The sequence below is a fragment of the Vicugna pacos genome, chromosome 5 (assembly GCF_048564905.1).
Source record: "Vicugna pacos chromosome 5, VicPac4, whole genome shotgun sequence".
NCBI classification, from domain to species: domain Eukaryota; kingdom Metazoa; phylum Chordata; class Mammalia; order Artiodactyla; family Camelidae; genus Vicugna; species Vicugna pacos.
Window position 1 is genome coordinate 44,189,052 of NC_132991.1, and position 21,180 is coordinate 44,210,231.

The 21,180-nt window shown below is 37.7% G+C and overlaps 1 protein-coding gene across 3 annotated transcripts in view; it reads right to left on the minus strand.

Moving 5' to 3' along the window:
• Positions 1-1,230: 1,230 nt before the first annotated feature.
• METTL8 (methyltransferase 8, tRNA N3-cytidine) overlaps positions 1,231-21,180 on the minus strand; it is a 66,589-nt gene continuing 46,639 nt past the window's right edge. For 2 of the 3 annotated variants that reach the window (XR_012072659.1, XR_012072658.1), the window contains 8 exons: positions 20,733-21,103; positions 19,300-19,349; positions 14,613-14,676; positions 13,266-13,405; positions 9,328-9,434; positions 9,116-9,181; positions 7,700-8,338; positions 1,231-1,556 (listed from right to left, as the gene is read on the minus strand). Coding sequence is in view for 1 of the 3 variants with exons in the window: in XM_072961151.1 (XP_072817252.1) it covers positions 8,202-8,338; positions 9,116-9,181; positions 9,328-9,434; positions 13,266-13,405; positions 14,613-14,676; positions 19,300-19,349; positions 20,733-21,103 (935 nt within the window). In the remaining 2 variants the exon portion in view is untranslated. The remainder of the gene's footprint in view (positions 1,557-7,699; positions 8,339-9,115; positions 9,182-9,327; positions 9,435-13,265; positions 13,406-14,612; positions 14,677-19,299; positions 19,350-20,732; positions 21,104-21,180) is intronic. The other variant, XM_072961151.1, reaches the window with a different exon arrangement.

Below are 21,180 nucleotides of genomic sequence, written 5' to 3' on the forward strand. Positions count from 1 at the left end.
CTTCATCTGTTGACACTGCAGTCTTTCTCATTTGGTTTAACATGTGGGCAGGGAACACAGGGATAGTATTTCGAGGATCTTTCATACCTCAACAGATGGTAGTGATTGCACATTGTAATACTGTCTTGTAGGCTCTTCTGGCCTTATTCTTCACTTGTCCTCCATTTATTTCCTTGCAGAGGGTCAGCAGATCTTGAATCACTTGGTGACTGTATTATACCAATACCTAATCTGTTCCTTTCTGCAAAGTAGGAGCTAGACCTTCCTCTGTCACAGTGGGGAATGAGGATGATCTTCTGGCTCGGTCAATGTCCCCTTCTGCCTGCATCCCTCTGGGTGTGTTTATCCTAAAGCTGTAGCCCATCCTTCCAGGTTTACGAAGATGAATAAATTCATACTTTGTAACAAGTCATAGTAGAAAACAAACACAAGGGCTCTGGAATCAAAAGTAAGAATCAGATAAAGACATGTCTTTCCTCTTCTAAAAAGTATCAAGAACAAAATGTCTTACTAGCCATTTCTGTGACATAATTCAGGAAAACAGAAAAAGAGCTCATGGCCTCTGCCGCCTTCCTATTCCCAAGGCTCAGTGAGGGCTCTTTCTTTGGCTCTTCCTGAGCCAGGCCAGGGGGCATTTAAGTCTATAGTTTAGTTCTCTGAGGTTCAGTTACAAGTCACCCTTGCTACAATCTTCCTTGACCTTGCACTTTTCTTTGGGTTACTGAAACAGTGTTTGGCTATTCTGCCTGTGAACATTGCCTGCTTCCTCTAAGCCAGACTGCCAGCTGCTTTTGCTGGAAGCCTTTCCCAGTGGTGACTCTCTGTGCCTGGCTGAGCTCTAGAGGAATGACCTGAGATTCCTTGTCACCATATTAACACGGGACACTTCCTCAATTGGACCTCATCTAAGCCAGTAACTTGTACCTCCCCCCATATGGTATTTTATTTGCCGTATTATTTTATATTACAGATTAGCTTAAAGACAATGCCCACTCCAATGTACTTAAGATCTGTCAGTCAATGTTTTCTATCATTCAACTTTCCCACCTCAATCATCTTTTAATGTAAAAATGCATTAATATACAAAAGTACAGTCTCCAGGCTTAGAAAGTCTGTCTCTTTGGAAAGTTACTGACACCCAATAACAGACTATGAATAAATTCACCAAGGCAGGACGAACCAAGAGTAACTTATATTCATATATAAACATAATTATAGTATAGATAACAGTTGCAAAATTTGAATAAAATTTAATGTAAATGTGTCAAAGAGAAGAACGCACAAGATTTACAAAACTTACATGAAGTAAGAAAATGTTCAACTGAGTAATAACCACAGCTTCATTAACTTGACAGTCTTTGGGACTTAGAAATGAGGTAGTTCAAGCCAAATTCCTTGAGTGTTACAGTTCCTCTGGTACCAGGCCTGACAGTTGGCAATGCAATGGGAGTAGGGGTCAGCCCTGCACGTGTTGTGCATCGTTTTCATTGTAGATAAGATCCACCAAACAGGGAATTCTTTACTCTTGGGAGTTTCCCTGTGCTCATGACCAGCTTCTGCAAGCACAAGGAGAAAGAATGCTATTAAAATGACTTTTTAAAAAGCCAAAGCTAAATGACTAAACATTAACTTTTGAGGAATGGAGGGGAAAAAACCTATGGGGAAAGAGTCAGTCTACTTATCCAGGGAACGAGCAGAATGAATTCTCATTCCAGCATGGGGCTGCTGGGCACCCAGATCCTTTCACTTGGGGTAGAAAACAAATCCTCAAGTTGCTACCGAGCCAAACTTTAAAGGCCAGTCAGGAAATGAGCAGCACTCCCGAATGGGGAAGCCCGGATCAGTGTTTTTTCTAAAGTAAACAAAAGATCTGCAAAAGTATTTCCTTGTGCTTATTTGGCAAGAGAAAGAAGCACCTGGAGAGTGAGTTAGGAAGAGAAAGCATATAAGACATGGAGTAAAACCAGGATGGTTATAATGAAGCTCTGTCTCACTAATCTCCAGAGCCCCAGTATTTTCTTCCGAAACAAAGCTTCAAGTGATGAGACACTCAGAAGGCCTGCTTAAGAATACATTCATGAGGAGGATAAATGGAAAAGATGCTTTTCTGGATCCTGAATTTCATCTTCATTTGGATTTAAAAAAAAAAAACTTTAGTTGGGGAGGGTATAGCTCAAGTGGTAGAGTGCATGCTTAGCATGCACAAGGTCCTGGGTTCAAACCCCAGTACCTCCTCTAAAAATAAATCTAATTACCTCCTCCCTTAAAAATTAAAAAAAACCCCAAACCTTTAAAAATGTCTTCTAGAGAGTCAAAGTGGAAATATATACATTAAAATAAATGAGGGATGTGAAGGAAAAAGTATGAGCAAAAAGAAAAGCTATTATCCTCGGAGACAAATATCCTTGCTTCAATGCAGCCTGTGAGATTGGCAATTTCAGCCCTTCTCTTTCAGGTGATTTTCAGCGCGAGATCCCAGTGCTGCTTAAGAGGACTTAAGCTCACCTGAGGGAGGGGGCTGTAACTAAAGATGCATAGAGAGCCATCACATTCTGTTCAGCAGGACAGCCTTAGGAGAAAGCCAAGTTACCCTTGGGAGGCAGGAGGTGAGAGAAATGAGGCAGCGACTGCACAGTGTTGCTTGTGTTAAGAAGACAGCATTAAAAACAACAACAAAAATAACAAACTAGTGTGAGTGGCTCAACAGCAACTCATCCTTAATTTTAGGAAGTCTCACAGTTTTAGGGTCTTTTTCCCAATGAGAAAGGCTTAAAGACCTGAAGGGTGATTGCCCTTCCCCAAAGTTGTTTTTTTTTTTTTTGAAACAACTCATGATTGAGATATAAAGATTAACTCAGAAAAAAAATTAATTTCTGCTTTTTCTGCAGTGAACTAGGAAGTGTCACATAAAGGAGCAATGGGTTGAAAACACTGCCAAATAATTTGCATAAGGATAACAAAACTCATAGTTTTCCTGCACTAAACCCTAGGAGAGACACAGCTAACTGAACACTGTAACTATTTGAAATCCATGTGCTCCTAAATACTTTTTTTCTCCTTATGTAATGTTAAGGTGTACTTATCCATTCACCTGCCTCTAGTTGTTCCTGACTAAGGGTTAAGTGGTTGTGAAGCCACACGCACTGTAAAATCCAAAGCAGCTATTCTAAACTCTTGGACAATGGTGGTGCCTTGTAGCTTGCCTTTAGTAAGCTTTGGGGGTAGCTGAGGGTGGGCTGTCTTTTACTATCTAGAGAGTTTAAAAACAAATTGGGGGTTTGGGGAGGCAATTGGGTTTATGTTTATTTATTCATTTATTTGATGGAAGTGCTGGGTTTTGAACCCAGGACCTCATGCATGCTAAGCATGCACTCTTATCACTGAGCTAGGTTCTCTCCCCACCATGTGGAGGTTTTAATGTGCTCCATCCAGCTCAGGACAACCTGGCTTGCTAGAGTTGGGGTTGCTTGCCCTGAGACACTTCAGGATGGTGCTCAAGGGAGCTGTGCTCTGCAGCCTCCTGGGCCCCTCCTGCAGGTGAACTTACATTTTCAATTTGATGCTGTTTTTCTGACCCTCTGTAGGCATTCACCCGTGGAACTATTATTACTTGCTTGTTACTGCATGTTGCTGATTCATACTCAGAGGAAAAAGTAATTTTGTCTTAACACCTCTTCCCTGTCATTTAAGGCATATGCTAATGAAAGACAGATTTTAGCATCCACTCTCCTCTGTAGCTTTGAGGCCACAGTACATATTCACTATAAATGAAGATGCAACTGTTATTTTACTTCTATTTATATTTATAACTATGCCAAAGCCATCTTGCAGGTATCTTTGTGCCTCTCAAATCCCAAACCATATTCCAAGGAATGCTCAACATTTCATGCTTGAATTGGCATTAATGTGGCATTAATGTACATACAATGTTTTAAATAAAGATGTTTTCACTCATATCTGCTTATTGACACTCCCTGATCACATATTTCAGATTATGCTGGAGCAGATCCCTGAGGACATCTTAAAGGTTTTCTACCCCCTTGTATTTCGGATTGATTTTTTCTTTCTTTAAGTAGGGAGTATGCAAGTGATGGGTGCTCTGCGTGCTCGGTGGGGGAGGGGGGCCAAGGGGAAGGCTGAAGCCCAAGGGGGTGGGGCGAGAGCAGAAGTAAGCATATGCAGAATGCAGAAAAGGACTGATGGCAAGGTTTTGCTCTGTCATTTCTCTCAGTTTCTTTCCTTCTCTTCCTTCCCAGTTTGTAACTGTGGACAAGTGTGACCTACTTATTTCATAATATCACTGGATCTAGAATGAGCTGTCACCTTGAAGATCATCTGATCCAAACTCCCACCCATGGCTATAATTCTCTGCTTGATTCAGGACCTCTTTTTCTCTTCCAGCAGCTTTCCTGAGCCGCATTTGAATCTATCAACTAAAAGTGCACTGATGAGAGTAGAGGTTTTGGAATCAGACAGTTCTGGGTCCAAATGTGTTTCTGCCACTGACTAGTGTTAATATCCTAGGCAAGTTACCCAATACCTCAGAGCCCCAGGCTCATCTGTTATATGGTTATAATAAAAAATAATTCATAGGAGTTTGAGGATTAAAAGAAGGAATAATGTAGTATATAAAAGTGTAGAATATGAAAGACTTAGCACCCAGAACTAAGTTAAGAGCAGCTAAGCGGTCCAATAGGAATCAAGACCCATGCTTCCTGCCTGACTCCGAGGCAGTAATTTTTACACCCATCTTATTGTCTTTGTCACAAGGTCTTATAAAACCATTGAAAAAGCTTCTGTTGCTGGACTAGTTTTTACACTGCCTTGCAAACTGTAAACTATGCTGTTATTAATAACAATACCTCTCATATATTCAGTGCTTTAGATTTTACAATGCACTTTCACAAGCAGGGGGAAAATACCCTCGCCAACATTTCTACTGATGACTAACAGAGGCAGGAGGCAGAAAGAGCAGAGGCCCTAAAAGAGGTCTATTAGTGATGCAAATGTGAAGTTATCTGCTCTTGTGAGGAGCATAATAAACATTAAAACCAATTAGAAGTAACAGTGTATGATATATTCAGGCTTCAGAACTTGGCTTTGATGAGCTGGAAAACCAGAGGAACACAGCATAGGAGTTTGGGGGCCAGGATTTAAGTTATCTGACGTTTAACAGTGTAAATGGTTTGGATGCCCAGGAGAGCAGCTCTTTGCAAATGAGTGAATAATTTTCATGTACAAACTAGAGTATAGCATCGATGTAGACTGCATAATGGTAGAAACCTCGATGTGTTCACAATTTAGAGTCAGAGCATATGGAACTGAGACAAGCAAAGCAAATAAGTTCTCAGAAGTCAACATTAACTGGGTGTTTCAATTCAACAAATGTGTCATAACGAAATGCCAAACTTTTAATAATAGAAACTGCTACCTTGGCTTTCTCACAACCTTCTGAAACAATACTTCATGTGTGTGAGAATTTTTACATCTGGAAAATGCTCAAAAGTGAGTTTTTAGAATGGAGGAAAATGGAAGGTGCCTTTTTAATACAGCATATTTCATTGTTTCTGTATTGTAAGATGAAAGGATATACCTTCTTCCGTTAGAAAGAAAATGATCCTTTTGAAATTCAGCTCCCTCAGAAGATGAATTTTTAAATATCTAACTCTGCCTAACTAGTCCTAGCTTTCTGGATATGAGGGAGAAATGAGAATTTCATGCAGTTTTCAAATATTTTAAACTAATACCCAAGCAGATACATTTGCTACATTTCATCATTTCTTAATATCTGTAGGCAATATTCCAAATCCAGTCTTTCTCTTTTTTTTCCCCTGCCAAAAATCTATCTTTTGTCTGGCAGCAAACTCTAAGTAGGGGGTTGATTCAGGTAGGCTAAAGAAGAGAAAGACTGACCAGACAAGCAGAAGACACCGGTAGAAATGGCCCGCTGAGCAGTCATGCGGAATAGGAGGTCTATGCTAGACAGAGCCCAAAAGAGCCCAGTCTGTGTCTCACAGTCCAAATTTGGTTGATGTATTTTTGAAGTTTCTAAAGGTTAACTGCATGCTGTAATACATTATAGAAAGACACGAAGCAGAATTTTACTGTGCCAGTCAAGAAGCTGGCTTGAATCTGCTATTTAGGACAGAGAGAGACAGTACAATTTACATGTGTGAGAATGTGAGAATAATTTTACCTTCTGTTGTTTTTAAAACCACCTTGGGCCATGATTTTTAAATGGAGACACAAGAAGATCTGCTGGGGGTTCCCATAGCAACATTAACTTATCTAACTGCCCTTGTTGTATGTAATACTTTCATAATTAATCTGGCTTTTAAAATGTACATGTTAATTAGGAAATATAACTGAGTGAAGAGTCTCAGGCAAATTTTAACTTTTATATTTACTGATCGATTCATGTTTAAACAGAAACTATGATACTAAAGTTCTGAGGACTTGCTACCAAGGCAAGTGTGTGCAAAAACTCTTACATGGTCTTCCTTGCCCCGATCTCTGACCTCACTGCATTCCATTCTATAGACAACTCTTCAATCAGTCTCTCTAAATCTGTTTATAACATGCCATGGCTAGGATAAAACAGAAACAAACCAAACTCAGATGGCTCCAGTCCAGAGATAAGAACTCAATGCACCCTTAATTCAAGGCTGCCTACAAGTTGATGCTCCATCCACCTTTTCCCCACCATTTTGAATCATGAATGTCTCAACCAAACACACCTGTCTTCTCACTATCTTCTGAGAGCATACATTCAAGGACTAGCCTGAGACCTACCTCCTCCCAGAACCCTGATTCTTCCCTCCCTTCCCACAGCTGATCCTTCTCTCACTTCAGAACCATTACTACTACTGCCACCACTACTATGTGACATGTTGTTTGTGACTAGGCAGCATCCCTCCCCTCTCTTTTGATAACACTGCCTTGATTTTCCTTTGAGGAAATTTCCCCCATTCCATACAGTCTGGTGGTGCTAGCAATTAAGCAGCTCTGCCCCAGCCTGTCAAGAGGTGCATCCATGATTCAAATTGGACCAATCACATTCTTCTAGGAAGTTGAATTTTAAGTGAATTTAAAAAAAAAAGTTGGAACTGATTATTATGCTGGTGGTCCTATCAAGAGATTGTCCATTTTGTCTAGATTTCTGTGGCTCATTATCAAAGTCTGTTAACTGATAAGCTCCCTATTTGAGTACCTCTTCATATATTATCTTAGGCCATGATTTAGAGGCTTGGGATGTGCACATTTTGCTTTGCCAGCTAGAGCCTGTTTACGCTCTCAGAAGACAGGGCTGGGTCTTTATTTATTGTATTATTCCATATAATTCAGCACAATGTGAGTACTCAGTAAATGTCGTACAATAAATGAAAAGAGGAGTCAGAAATTCCATTTTTACCAAGTGCAATTTGCACACCAACTTATATTCTTTTTGAGGCAAAGTGGTAAATAAATTTGTAACCACTATAATTTAAGAATTTTCCTAGATAAAACAGTTGTCTTAGAGCTTACAACAACTTGTATACCTAAGTATAGCCTGAAAATAATGTTAGCATTGGTCATACTTCCCCAGTTTTAGGAAAGGAGAGAGAAACTCAAATTCTGTTTCAGATATTAGTCTCTAAATTAAAAAAAAAAAGTTTTGGGACAGACAACAGACAACAACAACAAAATGAAAACAATATACCTTTGTCTTGGTCTTGTGACTTTCCTTGGAAACAGGGTGAGCTGCCTCTCTGCTATCAGTTAACAAGGGAGGAGAGTTCAACTGTGTTCAACTAATGTATAACTAAAGCAGATGATGTTTTTTCACTTCTAAAAAATGGCAGGTTATGGTTTCTCAGAAATGATATGACTTGTGTCAGTAATTTAACTGAATGCTTATAAGACTCAAAGAACAAACAAAATGGTTAAGACATAATAAATCCAAAAGCTTGAGCATATTAAGTTTTGAAAACACAGAATATTGTGCATTCTTCCAAATCACTTAGATGTGCTTAAAATGCTCACAAGAGCCTACTCATCATAAATAGCAGGATATACAAATTCTCTTCTGCCTTTTCAAAAATGAAAGATTTACAAAAGACTTTGAATAGTATAATCCTCTGGTTTGTATCTTAACATGATACATAGTTCAGCCATGAGAAAGGAGTGAAAATACCAATTTGGAGCTTTTTTTGAGTCAAGTGTCATGGTTTCTGGAATTTGCCTTGAACCCACACTCGGTGCATTTTCACTTGTTTTTTCCTATTAACTTGTAAGCGACGATCAACCAGATTCTGCTTTTCGTCTAACCCAGCCTTGCAGAACATATCGTGGACTTCCCCTGTGAGACAAAAATGGCAATCAAACATATGGTATGTGACTGGGGCGGGGGTGGGGGCAGTCAAGAACAATGGAACATTAATGGAATGATGGGCCAGCTAAATTTCATTTATACCTTCTAGTATACATTGGTGAAGGAAACCTGTGACACCAAGTGGGTTTCTTCTACTTCACACAAACACACCAAGTATAAACAGTTGAGCACAGCAGGTGTAAACAGATACACAACACAACAGGTTGCAGTCTTCAATACTTAGAAAAGTGCCCTTCCCCCATCTGAGTTTTTTGTTGGTTTGCAGAGACCCCAAATGGCATACTATAAAAGTAAGTACTCATATAAATTTGGGGGAAAGTCCTCGAATGCAGGATTTATTTTAAGTGCTTTTTTTTTTCCTAATGCTTTTTCAAACTGAGAAATTGACAAGAGATAAGTAATTTTCTAAGGACTCTTAAAATCAAATTCCCTCTTTTGGCTGTGGCATGTCATCAGTTTTTTTCATATCTGGGCTAACAGTACCTCCAAAACAGAAACTTCATTTGAGTATGAGGATGAAACAAGTGATTCTTTTAAGCAGTTTCAACTGGAAAAAGATTAAAAGGCAAAAAGGCCATTTTCAAGATTTTACAGAGAACTTTTACATAGTCGCCAAAGTGTGAAAACATCTAATATTAAATCAACTATTAAAGCCTCATTTGTAGAGCTTTTGAGTTTTTCCCTGCAAATAACACCCAAGAAGAGGTTTTACACTTAATTATTTCCTCTTATATTTAAGCATACCTTTTGTAAAGAAATATGCTCTGGTACCATCTCCTCGAACATAAAAATTTTCAGATAAACAATGCCCTAAAAAAAATTACGACAAGAGAAACTTAGTATTCCTTAAAAAAAACCACCACCACTACCACCACCACCAACAAAACTGGTATGAAATATAAACACAGCGTTCTTTAAAACACACAAAAATTACTCTGAACTGAATATAGCATTACCCCTTTTAAAGCGAAGCTGAGTCTTATCATATCTTCCATAGTCCCGAAATAACAGCATCCCCCCAGGTTTCAGTAACTTGGACAGTCGGTTTACAACACCTTGCATCCTTTGAAAACAAAGCAGGAGACTCTGTTTGCACAAGTCCTGTTTCACAAGCCACATCTAACCTTCTTAAAGATAAAAAAGCAAAGCTCAATAAGGCCAAGGAAATCTAAGCCACAGACATAAGGGCAACAAAAACAAAAATATTTTGTATAGAAAGAAAAAAGGACGTGCTAAATAATCAGATCCAAAAAGCCTAAAACATCAAGAAATCACCCAAATGACCAGAGTAACTTCACAGAGCTTTATGTGTGAAGTCAAAGCTGAACTGCAAAACCATAGACATTCCTGATATTTATAGCAAATTAAGGTACTTCCAAGCCAGAAAACACTGCAATCATGTCATTTTCCTTGCAAGACATAAAAATACGCCAGAGCTGTCCCAAACTGTACACCCCTAACAGGGATCATCTTTTTCTGGCTGCTTTTCCTCCTGACTTCTTTATTTAGTTCAAAGGTACCATCATTCACCAAAGTGTAACACCTCAGAGAAATCTTTGACCTCTTTTATTTTTCTCTTCCACAACCATCTGGTCATTAAATTGCATGTCTTTTTTTTTTTTTTCTTTTCTTTTCTTTTCTTTTTTTTTTGACATATCGGATACTTTCTCCCTCTTTTGTTTCCCACTGGTACTCCTTTAGTATGAACTCCAACCTCCTCGGGCTGGAAACAGAATCACTGCCTAACAGGCTTTATTATCCTCCCTGTCAATCCTACCTGCATATTATTGATGAATTATTCTGCTTGAAATGATGGTTTTGTCAAATCATCCCTTTGCTCAAATTTTCATGATTTTAATCCATAGGGTAAAAATCTTAGTTTCCTAGTTGAATCCTAAAGATCACCTACAACTGGCCTCAATTAATCTTTCCAACATCCTTCCCACTACGTCCTAATCTGAAGCATCTTTAGCCAAACTGTTATACATTTGGCTCTGAACAGACCATGCTTTTGCCCACATGGTTTCCTCTCAAAGAATTCTCTCCTCCTTACTCTCTGCCTGTTTAAATTCTATTCGCACTCCAAGCCCCAGCTCAATACTGGGAAGTCTTTACTTTCTTTCTCTTACTGTTTTTCCTACCCATCTGGTTCCCAATCAAGTATGACCCCTATGACTACTCTTGACTTAATGTCATTGGTTAAGTATTCAAGGCCTTATGTGCACACGGGACAGAGATGGCAAAGGTTTCAGATCTCTTATCAAGCCAAGTGACTGACTGGCTGCTTACAGAGATCCACTGAGAAGGACTCTTAAGACTCACTGGGAATGACAATCTACAAAATCACCTATCAGTGTCTGACCTGGGGAGAGAATGGTGAACGGCAGCCTGCGTGCTAAGTCCCTGCCATCTCTGCCTCATCAAGCTACTTAAAGCCTCTGAGCCTTTCTTATTTTAAAAACGAGGGGTTTGGATCAGATAATCTGTACATTCCTTCCAATTAAAACACTGTTCAGCGGAATAATGGGGTGAAAGAGCATGTCAGGTTATGAAGGAAGCAGGTAGTGAGAAAGTGAAAGTAACTCTGAAAACAGGAGAGAACTACTACAGAAAAAAGGTGGCATGATGAGAAGAAAAGCGCTTTTAAAAACTGGAACATAAGTACGTGAAAGGGAAAAAAAAGAGTATTTTCCCTTGTTTATTTGATTACAGGTTATTTTCATACCGTGCTTACATCCTTAGGATTTGGCAATGGAAGAAAACTGTATCTAAACCTTAAAATATTCACTTTAAGGATAAATGTTCTATATACAGAGAAAAATCTCTTTCTCCAATTATTAGCAAAACAAGCATGAAAATAAAATACAGAAAAACAAAGAACCAAATACTCCAAAATGTAGCCTCCTCCCACAAATCCTTTCCTCCCAACTATCCTTTAAGGTCTAGGTTGTGAGAACAGGCAAGGGGTCAGGGGAGCTGCTTCTCTTCTCATCCCATCCTTGGCTCATAATGCAATTCCAGAGCCAGTTCCTGAGAACTGCAGGTGGGAGGGGGCTGGGTGAGAAGAACAAGACAAGAGTAGGAGAAATCCTCTTTTTTTTTTTTTTTAAATCTGACTTGGGCCAACTCTGCTATCCTTACCCATCTGTGGATGGAGGGAGAGGAGGAGGAAAAGAAGAGATAAAAAGATGAGTGTTTACTATCTCCTCTATACTTGGACCTTAGGAAAACATATCATACTTTTATTTCACTAACAAGAAGGACAGTTACCTCTTCTTTTGTAGGCTCCTATGATTTATTCCCATTTATGCTGTGACCCCAAGACTCAAAGTCTAGCTGAAATGCTTGTCATTCATTTGTGCATGGATTTTCCAAGCTGGCGAGAAGCTACTTTTCTAGAATTTTCCTGGGGCTGAATCTACTATCACAGTGCTAGATGACCCTAAACATACTGCCTTACCTTTCACTTACTCTTACCAGTTTCTACGCCTTCACCTTATTTTCAGATCTTTTCCAAGTAGGTAAGGAAGTGGCTACTGACATGACACAACTGAATTTATTTTATAAAAAATAAGCAGAATGAATACATGTACTATAAAAACAATCTTCCCAAGATACCTGCTTCCCCTTCTCTTTAACATTTAATTCAAATCATGAAAAAAAATACAGTATCTAAACTAATTTCAAATAGTTGTTTTGAGGTCTTATTTTGAATTTTTGAATTTAAACATTTCCTGTTATGGGTGTCAGATAGAAAATCTTGTTCGCTATCCACCTACTCCATCCTTTTAACTATGAAACAAAATACATAGCTGACATCTTTCTACCAGTACCTGAATAATGCCAATAGTCTAAACAGATTGGCAGAAAGAAACAGGTTATAGAAACTGGGAGGAAAAAGTAGCTTCATGGAACTTGATATATTTCACCAGGTGCAATTATGTATTTCATTCATTATTTGGAAATCTAATTTGCTTTTCTACAAGCATTCGAAGTGCTCATCTCTGAATGAGAAGTGAAAGGGCAGTAAGGGCCCTAGTGACCTTGTAGTAGCAAAGAAAGAAGCACAAGATAACATGATTTGTTTGGGAAAGAGTCACACTCACTAAACAAAAAGTGGTTGCTGCCAAGTCTGTATCTACCAGCAAAAGATTATGAAAACCCAATTTTAAGAAGCCATACAACTCCTGACATGTACCACACATGTGTCTTAATACAAAAGAGGTGGCAAATTTTAAGAAAAGTGATCACTTTAATTGCTGGTAATATCTCTTTGTGCTTCTTCTTTGGAAAAAAGCTGTTTTTTATTATTTCAAAATATTATGTGAACAAAAAGATTTAAATCATAAATATTTAAATAATGCCACTAGGCCAAACTTAGATTACAAAGGTCCAAGGTTAATCTGTTAAATGTTAATAATAACCCCTAATTCCCTACTGGGCTTCTTTAAAACAAATATTTTAAAGCCCATCAACAGACCTGTGTGAAGCCAAACAGATTCACAGCCCACCTCTTCACGAACATTCAACAAGATGCTAAATCAAAGACGTTTGCTTCCGATCACCAAGTACAATTTCCCTCTTGGGAGTCTATTAGGCTGTTCTGAATTTGTAATTTCCTTGAAGCACTGTCACTTTTAATAGGTATGTGTCTTGCCAGAAGATGCTCACTTCATTCTGACAGTGACAGAAAGCTCACTAATGAAGTAGTTTGACCAGTTTCTTTCTAAAAGTCTGAAGAAAGGAAAAACTGCATTTAAAAGGCTGCATATTATACATAATGTAGTTCACTACATTATAAATTCAAGAATTGTCATTTTTGCTTTGATAGCTCTGAAAGCCACTCCTGATGATGGGCTGTACACATCTGCCTTGCCCTTTCGTCTTCATTTACCTGTCAGGATGAATAGAAGAGAGCACAAAGACAAGGAGAATGACATCCAGGATCCCATCTGGAAAAGGGTAGGGTAACCCATCGTCACAAACGTCATGAACAAAGGCACAGCACTGGGCTGCTCTGTAAGATGAGTGTGACTGTCGTGATAACGGAATGAAAAGAGAAAAAAAAGTTGTCAGAAGACTTCTAGTATTTTTCTTAAATTAAAAGGTCTTTTATTTTTACTTCTCCTAAGTGCCTTTCCTCTATAAATCTGATTTTCTGATTAGGTATTCTGCTAGCTTATTTCCAGCTGCTGTAAGAAATTAAGTCTAGCATTTGGACTTGATAATAAATATTCTCTGCAGTCCCTCTTTAGTTTTAAACGTGGAGGAGGGCAGTCTTTCGGGGTTAGTAGGCAGCGTTGTTGGAAGCCCACCCTGTGTTAAGGCAGAGGCATTGACATGGTCCTTGGTGCTCTGTCCCACTGCCTGTTCCAGGCCTCCTGTGGCTGAAATATAAATATTCTACAGTATAATCAACGTCAGGTAATGGTGATGATTGCACAACTCTGTAAATACACTAGAAATTACTGGACTGTGATTTCCTTAAAATGGTGAATTTTATGGTATGTGAACTACACATGTTGATAAAGCTGCTATTTTAAAAAAATTGCATTAGAGTGCACACACACACACAATTTGCCTACAAAAACAACACTGGAAGGATATATAACAAAATAGTAGCACTGATTCACCCTGGGACTCTACAAAGCAAGGTTATAGGTGAATTTTATCTTCCCCTTCAGGCTTTTCAGTATTTTAGAAAATACTGTTAACTCATTATCAGAAATTATGTTCCATGTGTTTACTATATATTTTTGTTAGTAGCATTTCCTTTCCTTTTCCATTTGCTAAAATTACCTCTTTTCACTATGATAATGCTTACTAGCATTTGAGGACAGGTCAAATAAGGCCAGGTTTCCATTACTGTTTTCCTTACAGTCTAGGATGTTTTAGATTTGTAATATATGTCTTTTCAGACATTTTTTCCAAAAATTTTAATTTAATGAATGCCTACTATCTGCCAGACTGTGTGTAAAGCTCTAGGGGCACAAACAGGAATATGACCTTGTAGGAGCCATTGGCTTTTCTAGCTCAAATCTATGTCGAATCCAAAACAACTTCTACTGTTTTAGGACAACAGCTTAGAAATCAGTTGACGATATGATTCACAGAAACAGTAAAAGCTCAGTTATAAATGGTCACAGATAACATCTGACTCAGTAACATTAAAAAAAAAGTCACTTCAACATCATATAAATTAGATTTTTATATAGCACTTTACAGAAAATATAAGGCATACCTTTACTAGCTCCACAGCTCCAGAAGCAAAATCACAACAATAAAGAAAGAACTCTGGAGCATTCCTATGAAATGGGAGAAACATTTAAATCTAGAGTCCAGATATGCTGAAGTCACGGAAGAAATGAAACTGTAGGTTTGAACTTGTTAATAACTATTTCTTTAGTAGAATTTTGGACCCTTGGCTTGGTATTTCTTCTTTTTAGATACCGTTCTCTACAGTGGTGCGTGGGTGCCTTCATGTTGCTTCTGAACCAGCACTGTCTCAAACACTTATCAATTACAGGGTAACTTTCAAATTCCTGTCCTGGTTGTAGGGCCCTCCATTACTTGGGCCTACCTGTCTCATATCCCACCATCCTCTCACATGGGAAACCTCCAAAACCACCCACCAGCATTGCTCAATCTTCCTCCAGCCTCCACAGACACTCTTTCTTCTCTGCCTCCCGCCAGTGTGGCCTGTAACTTCTCTTGGCGTAACTAAGTTCTACCCTCTCCAAGGATCCTCAGACCCCTGTGTCCCTTGGTGTTTCATCCCTCTTCCTGTGTGTACAACTCATTTGCTCCTGAAACTCTCACAGAGGTTCTGATGCACTGAGGCTGGTGTGTTTGTGTGTGTGTATGTGTGTGTATATTTTTAGCAGTTGTATTTATGTGCTGTATATATATAAAATATATATTAATAGCAGGTAAATACAACTTCTAAAAAAATAAAACTGACATTAATTCTTTGTTATCTTTTCAAGTTATTTCCAAACTTTTATTGAGCCTCATATATGTACCAAGCATTAGAATACAAAGTAGTAAATGAAACTGTCTAATAAAATAGTAAGAGTATGGATTTGGGAGGCAATTACACTTGTGTTTAAATCCTGGATTTGCCACTTTTTAACTCTGACTTCTCCCAGACTCAGTGGCTTTATTTACAATATGTAAACAAAGTAAGCAAACTCAGGGCTTTTTTTTTTTTGAGGCGTATTTATCCATATGAAAATCCTGACTAATATTAATTGGCCTCCACTGAACTTAGACAAGTTCTATTTGGCCTTCATCTGAAATTCAGTAACAATGGCTGAACCATGGTTACTAATGGGCAGGGACTTACAGTCGTCTGTTGAACAATGCAGGTTTGAACTTCACAGGTCCACTTACATACAGATATTTTTCAGTAGTAAATACCACAGTACTACATGGTCTGTGGTTGGTTCAATTTGTGAATACAGAGGAACCACAAATATGAAGGGTCATCTATAATTTATTTGTGGATTAACCCCCTCATATTGTTCAAGGGTCAACTGTACTTTGAATTTTGTGGGTCAGTACCCTTCCTGATCATATCCTACATGCTATTCTCAAAGAATTCTGGCATCATCTTGCTTAGTACTGTATCTGAATCACGGAAAGAGATCATTAAGTCCTTAAACAGTAATTATAAGTATGGTCCTGGCTCTTATGGATTTCATAGCCTAGTTGGGGACAGATACAATTTCTGTAGAAGTATGAATAGGGCAGGCACCCTGAGGTGACAGTCTTTTAAGAATTCTGAAGGAAGGAGATGGCATTGCAAGGTGGGGAGAAGAAGGGGAAAGGGTTTAGAGGTGGGAGTCACATGCCAGGGATGAGAATCAGAGTTGATCCCAAGACTAGTATGTGGCAGCATATACAGACAGGATTTGAAGCACATAATTAGAACTTCTAATTGATTCCAGAGGCGTTTCAAGCAAGGAGGACTTCTAAACAAATATGGAAGACAAGCACAATATGCATTCAGCAAAATCTCACCCAGGCTCATATTACATTCTTAAATGCTACTCATTGATGAATAATACAACATTCATGTATAACTCATTCATTCCATGGCACTAGAGATTTGCATTCAAATTAAGATTGTCCAAAGAAATAAAGGTATGATGAATAGCACTTGGTTATGAAAAGCTAACCAGTACTGAAACAAAGTTAAAACTTGTATTCGTCCATCCCATATAAAAATAGTGCTTTATTGCAGCATATACCCTTATTGTTTTCTATGAAATCCATATATTTGTGACTTGTAATTTGTTAGGTGGTCACATGTGTTCGAAATGTTCTCAGTAAACACTCAGATACACATATAGCACTATATCCTATGTGGTAGGATGGCTCTGAAACCAGGGCAAGGGCTCTGAAACCAGACTGCCTATGGATGAATCGTAGCTCTCCCACTCAGTTGGGTGACCATGGAATTATTTACCTAATCTCTCTCTGTAAGTGGTTTCCTCATCTATAAAGCAGAGATAAATATGGCATCTAAGGTGGTTGTGAGGACTGAATGGACTCAAATAGGTCAAGTTTCTAGAAAGGTGCCCGACTTAGAGTTAGCACCTAATAAATGTTAGTCATTCTTATCACTGTTTTTTACTTATTACTGTTATTACTTATTACCACCACCGCCACCACCATCATCATCATCAAAGGAAGATCTGCCTCTGCCTTCTGGGAACTTAAAAATTTAAGGACGTAGCATTGTTCTGTAAAAACTTCCATATAGCTCAAAATGCTTCTCTGGAGAACTGGCACATCTAGCTCATTACGAAAGGTATGCGGTCTACCTTTGGGCAGTGGTTACAAAATACCCACAAGATACAGAACAGTCTAGCAGCTAAAGGAAAGCATGTGCCATTTGCCATGTGTCCTACCAGATGGCAGCAGAATTCCCTGAGACTGAATTCCCACTGCGTCAGCAGCCCAAGTTGAAGTCTTGTGACCACCCAATAACTTTCCAGAGCTTTTCTGTAAAATCAGCTGACTGGCTTGGCCCTTCTCCCAGCAAACAGGTGTAAATATCACAACTACCACCATACCACCAATCGCTCTCTTGGCAGGGGGCTTAAGAATTAAATGATCCTTGGAGAATTATATGACCTCTCAATTCCAGAGGTCTAATTATGGTAAAATATTCTGAAAATGTGAAACATTAATCCTGTACTCTCCAAAAGTAATAAAACATAATTTCTTCGGTGGGAAAAAAAAAGTCTAATCCTTCCTTTGGAAGACTAATCACTGGTTTCTTTTTAAAGATGAATTAATTATCTCAGGTTATTGGACTACAGTGATTTCTAAAATATGGATAAGAGGCAACAAGGACACAGCCACAAAGAGTCAGGCGGTGAGGAGGCAAGGGCTTGCAATTATTAGCTAGAGGGAGAAGTAGAGAGGGAAAAATACAACTAACAACTAGGGAGTCAGAGATATTAATCAGTCAGTAGGTATTGCGCTCTGTCTATAAGGCTACCTGGAAAATCAGATTAGAGTAAAATGTGCTCTCTACCGCAAGGAATATATAAACAGTAGTTGGAGAGACAAGGCATAAAGAAATGACATGTTAAATAACAACTTGAGATGAGTCATAAAGTAACACGTAATCAACTGCCAGTGTAGTAGATTTATGTGTATTATAGGTTCCGAGATCACTGGGGTGAAGGAAACTGGCCAAGTGGTATAGAAGAACAGGAAGTTGTGGCCCAGAAATTGGAAGAGGAAAAACCAAGAAAATAAATCCCAAAAGAGAAAGGCTATTCAGAACAGCACACTGCCCAGCATCACGTCTGCCTGGCCACTTTAACTGGTAATTTGATGATACCAGGGAATTACTAGGTTAAGTTTATAATAGTAATGAAGAATGTTCTGATTTTTTGGAGATCCATCTTAAGTATTCGAAATAAAGTGTCATGATGTTGGCATTATGTTAATAATTGTTGAATCAAGGCAGTGGATATAAGAATTCATTTTATTACTCTCCTTTGCTGAATCCTTTTACATTTTCACAATGAAAACTTAAAAAATGGCAGGCATTCTTAAACTTATAAATATGCATAGTGAAAGGACTTAAAGGACATAATAAAAATTCTGTCAGCAACTATGTTATGATGCTGGGAGTAATAGGTGGCTCCCCGCTTTTCATCTAATGGAAATGTTCTGCAATGTGCTTATGTTGATTTTTTTAAAGGAAAAATAATGGGAAATGTATTGTGTGAACTGAAAAAAAAAAAAAAACAGGACTTGATAGACCAGCTGTGGGTAAAAGATGTTAACAGAAAGTTTTGTGAAGCGTGTCTTCTTCGTCACCTGCTAAAACACATAAGGTGAGGTGGTGAACAGGAAGGGAAGGTCAGGAGAACAACTCTGCTCTCATCGTCTCCTTCTGCTTTTTTGAATCTTAGGGTTGGGTGCTGTAACTCCAAACAATTTCAAATCTAGTGGCAGGCATTTGACACAGGAAGGTTTTATACTGGGTGTGGCTCCAGAAGTGACGACAAAATAAACTGTAAGCTTTAAACTCAATTCTCTAAGTGTAAAATGACACCTAAGTATCCTGGAGAAGCAAATAAATCTCTGAAGTTTAGCAATTCCCAGTTTAGCAGAAGGATCAAATCTCGCTCTTTTCTTATTCCCTCATCCACAACACAAGCTTAAAAAATTACTTCAACTCATGGTGGACAATCCATGCCTGTGAAACATTATTTTCAGAGTAATTCCCAGTTCACATGAAATTAGACACTGGGACTAAGACACATCTTTTGAAGTTTGCTTTAGTCATTGTTTATATAGGAACAAGAACACTACTGGCATATACATGACAACTTTTTCTCAGAATTTCTCAACATCCCATACACATGTAAAATTTTGTAGGAGAAGATTCTAAAACTCACTGCAAAGTGTTCAGAATTGGAAAAACACTATTCCCAGCACCACAGCCAACCTAAAATCAAAGAATAAACAATATCATGAAAATAAAGTTATATTTTCCTCAACAATGTGAGATTTTTTACTAAAAAAATAACTAAAAGAAATTTACTGGGTCTCCAGGTATAGGAGTTTTCTAAACTCAAAAGCAATGGAATAAATCACAAGAATAATATGTACTGAGAAACTTGACTATGGAAACATTTAAAATTTTTACACAACAAAACCCAAAATAAACGAAACGAAAAGGTGACTAACACACTGTGAAGAAAACATTTGCATTAAATATGATAACAGGCAGAGCTCATTTAAAAAAAAACAACAGATAAATAAAGGAAATAAATAGAAGACAAAAGAAGTACAAATGACTTCTGAATATTTGAAGAACTATGTGACCTATTTAACATCAAAGAAATGCAAATTAAAACAAGGTATAATTTTTGTCTAACAAAGTGGAAAGGACTAAAATAAGAATATTCCAATCAATGAGGAGGTGATGAAACAGAACTGCATTGCTGTGAACTGGTGTCAGTACAACTTCTTAGAAAGCAATTTGGCAATACATTTTAACAGTATTAAAATTTTTTTATAAATTACGAACTGGTAAATCTAGCCCAAATGATAAAAGAAAATGCAGAAAAGTTTATACCTGAAGATATTTGCTGTAGAAAACCTGAAAACAATTTAAATGCCTAATCAAATGAAAATAGATAAGTAGACTTACAGTACTAAACATAGTAAAGCATTTTGCAGCTATGAAAATATTTATAGAGAATTTTTAGACAGGGAAAACTGCTATGTAAATAGAAACAAAGCAAAACTCTAAAATGCAAGTACAGTATAGCTCAACTATATAAAACAGTATAAACAAAAGGAGAAAAAAGCCAGTTAAATGTTAACAATGCTTAAATCCCTTGTTTATGGGATTGTACATAATTTTATTATTTCCCTTACCTACTCTTAAGCAAATTCTCTGTAATAAATATATACTACCTTTATAATCAGAAGGAAAAGGTTTATCTCTAAAATAGAAAATCAAGGTTTACATCAGCTTATATAGCAAATTACATACTTCACTCATTTTTATTTCACCTAAAAAAGGGGTAATAACAAAGAGATAGAAATTAAGGCCAAAACTATATTGGTATTTAAAACTGCCTTAATGGTAGAAACTAAAACAGACAAATTAAAAAAATTAAAACTACAAACTTAAAAACCTGACTGATAAAAGATATGAGTCCCTTAGATGTTTTTTATGCACAAAAAAGTATATGAACACTTATTTAGTTAGACTTGATCATTTTTCCCCCTAAAACATCTGGGTCATTAATAAAGTAATATGAAATGTATACTTTAAAATGATTTGCTACCTCCCGTCTTTGCCCCTGCAGTACCGTACCTCTAGGATTCTGAAAGTGGCATTGCTACCAGGATACAGTTCAGTCTTCAGGGGTCGTTTTCCATGTTCTTTAGAGTCTAGGTTGTCAACGTCAGATCCTGCTTTGCTTTGACCATCTGACGAGTCAGAACTTTTTTTATAATGATTTTTTTCTTCAGGCATAGTAGGGCAGTGCATTCTTGAGAAACAATTTGCAGCATTAATTTTTACACGATCCCATGATAATTCTTTTGCCTTTTCTTCCGTTTTTTGATCAACTGGGAGAATTTCAGGAAATTCCCTTAACAGCCAATTACGATCTTTGAAAAACTTATTCTTATGAATCTTGTAAAATGTGTCCCAATATTTACTAGCTTCACTCTCATACTTAACTAAAATAAAGAGAAAAAAGATTTATTTTATTATGAATTATATTTACTATTAGTTACTATTTTAATAACTAAATATA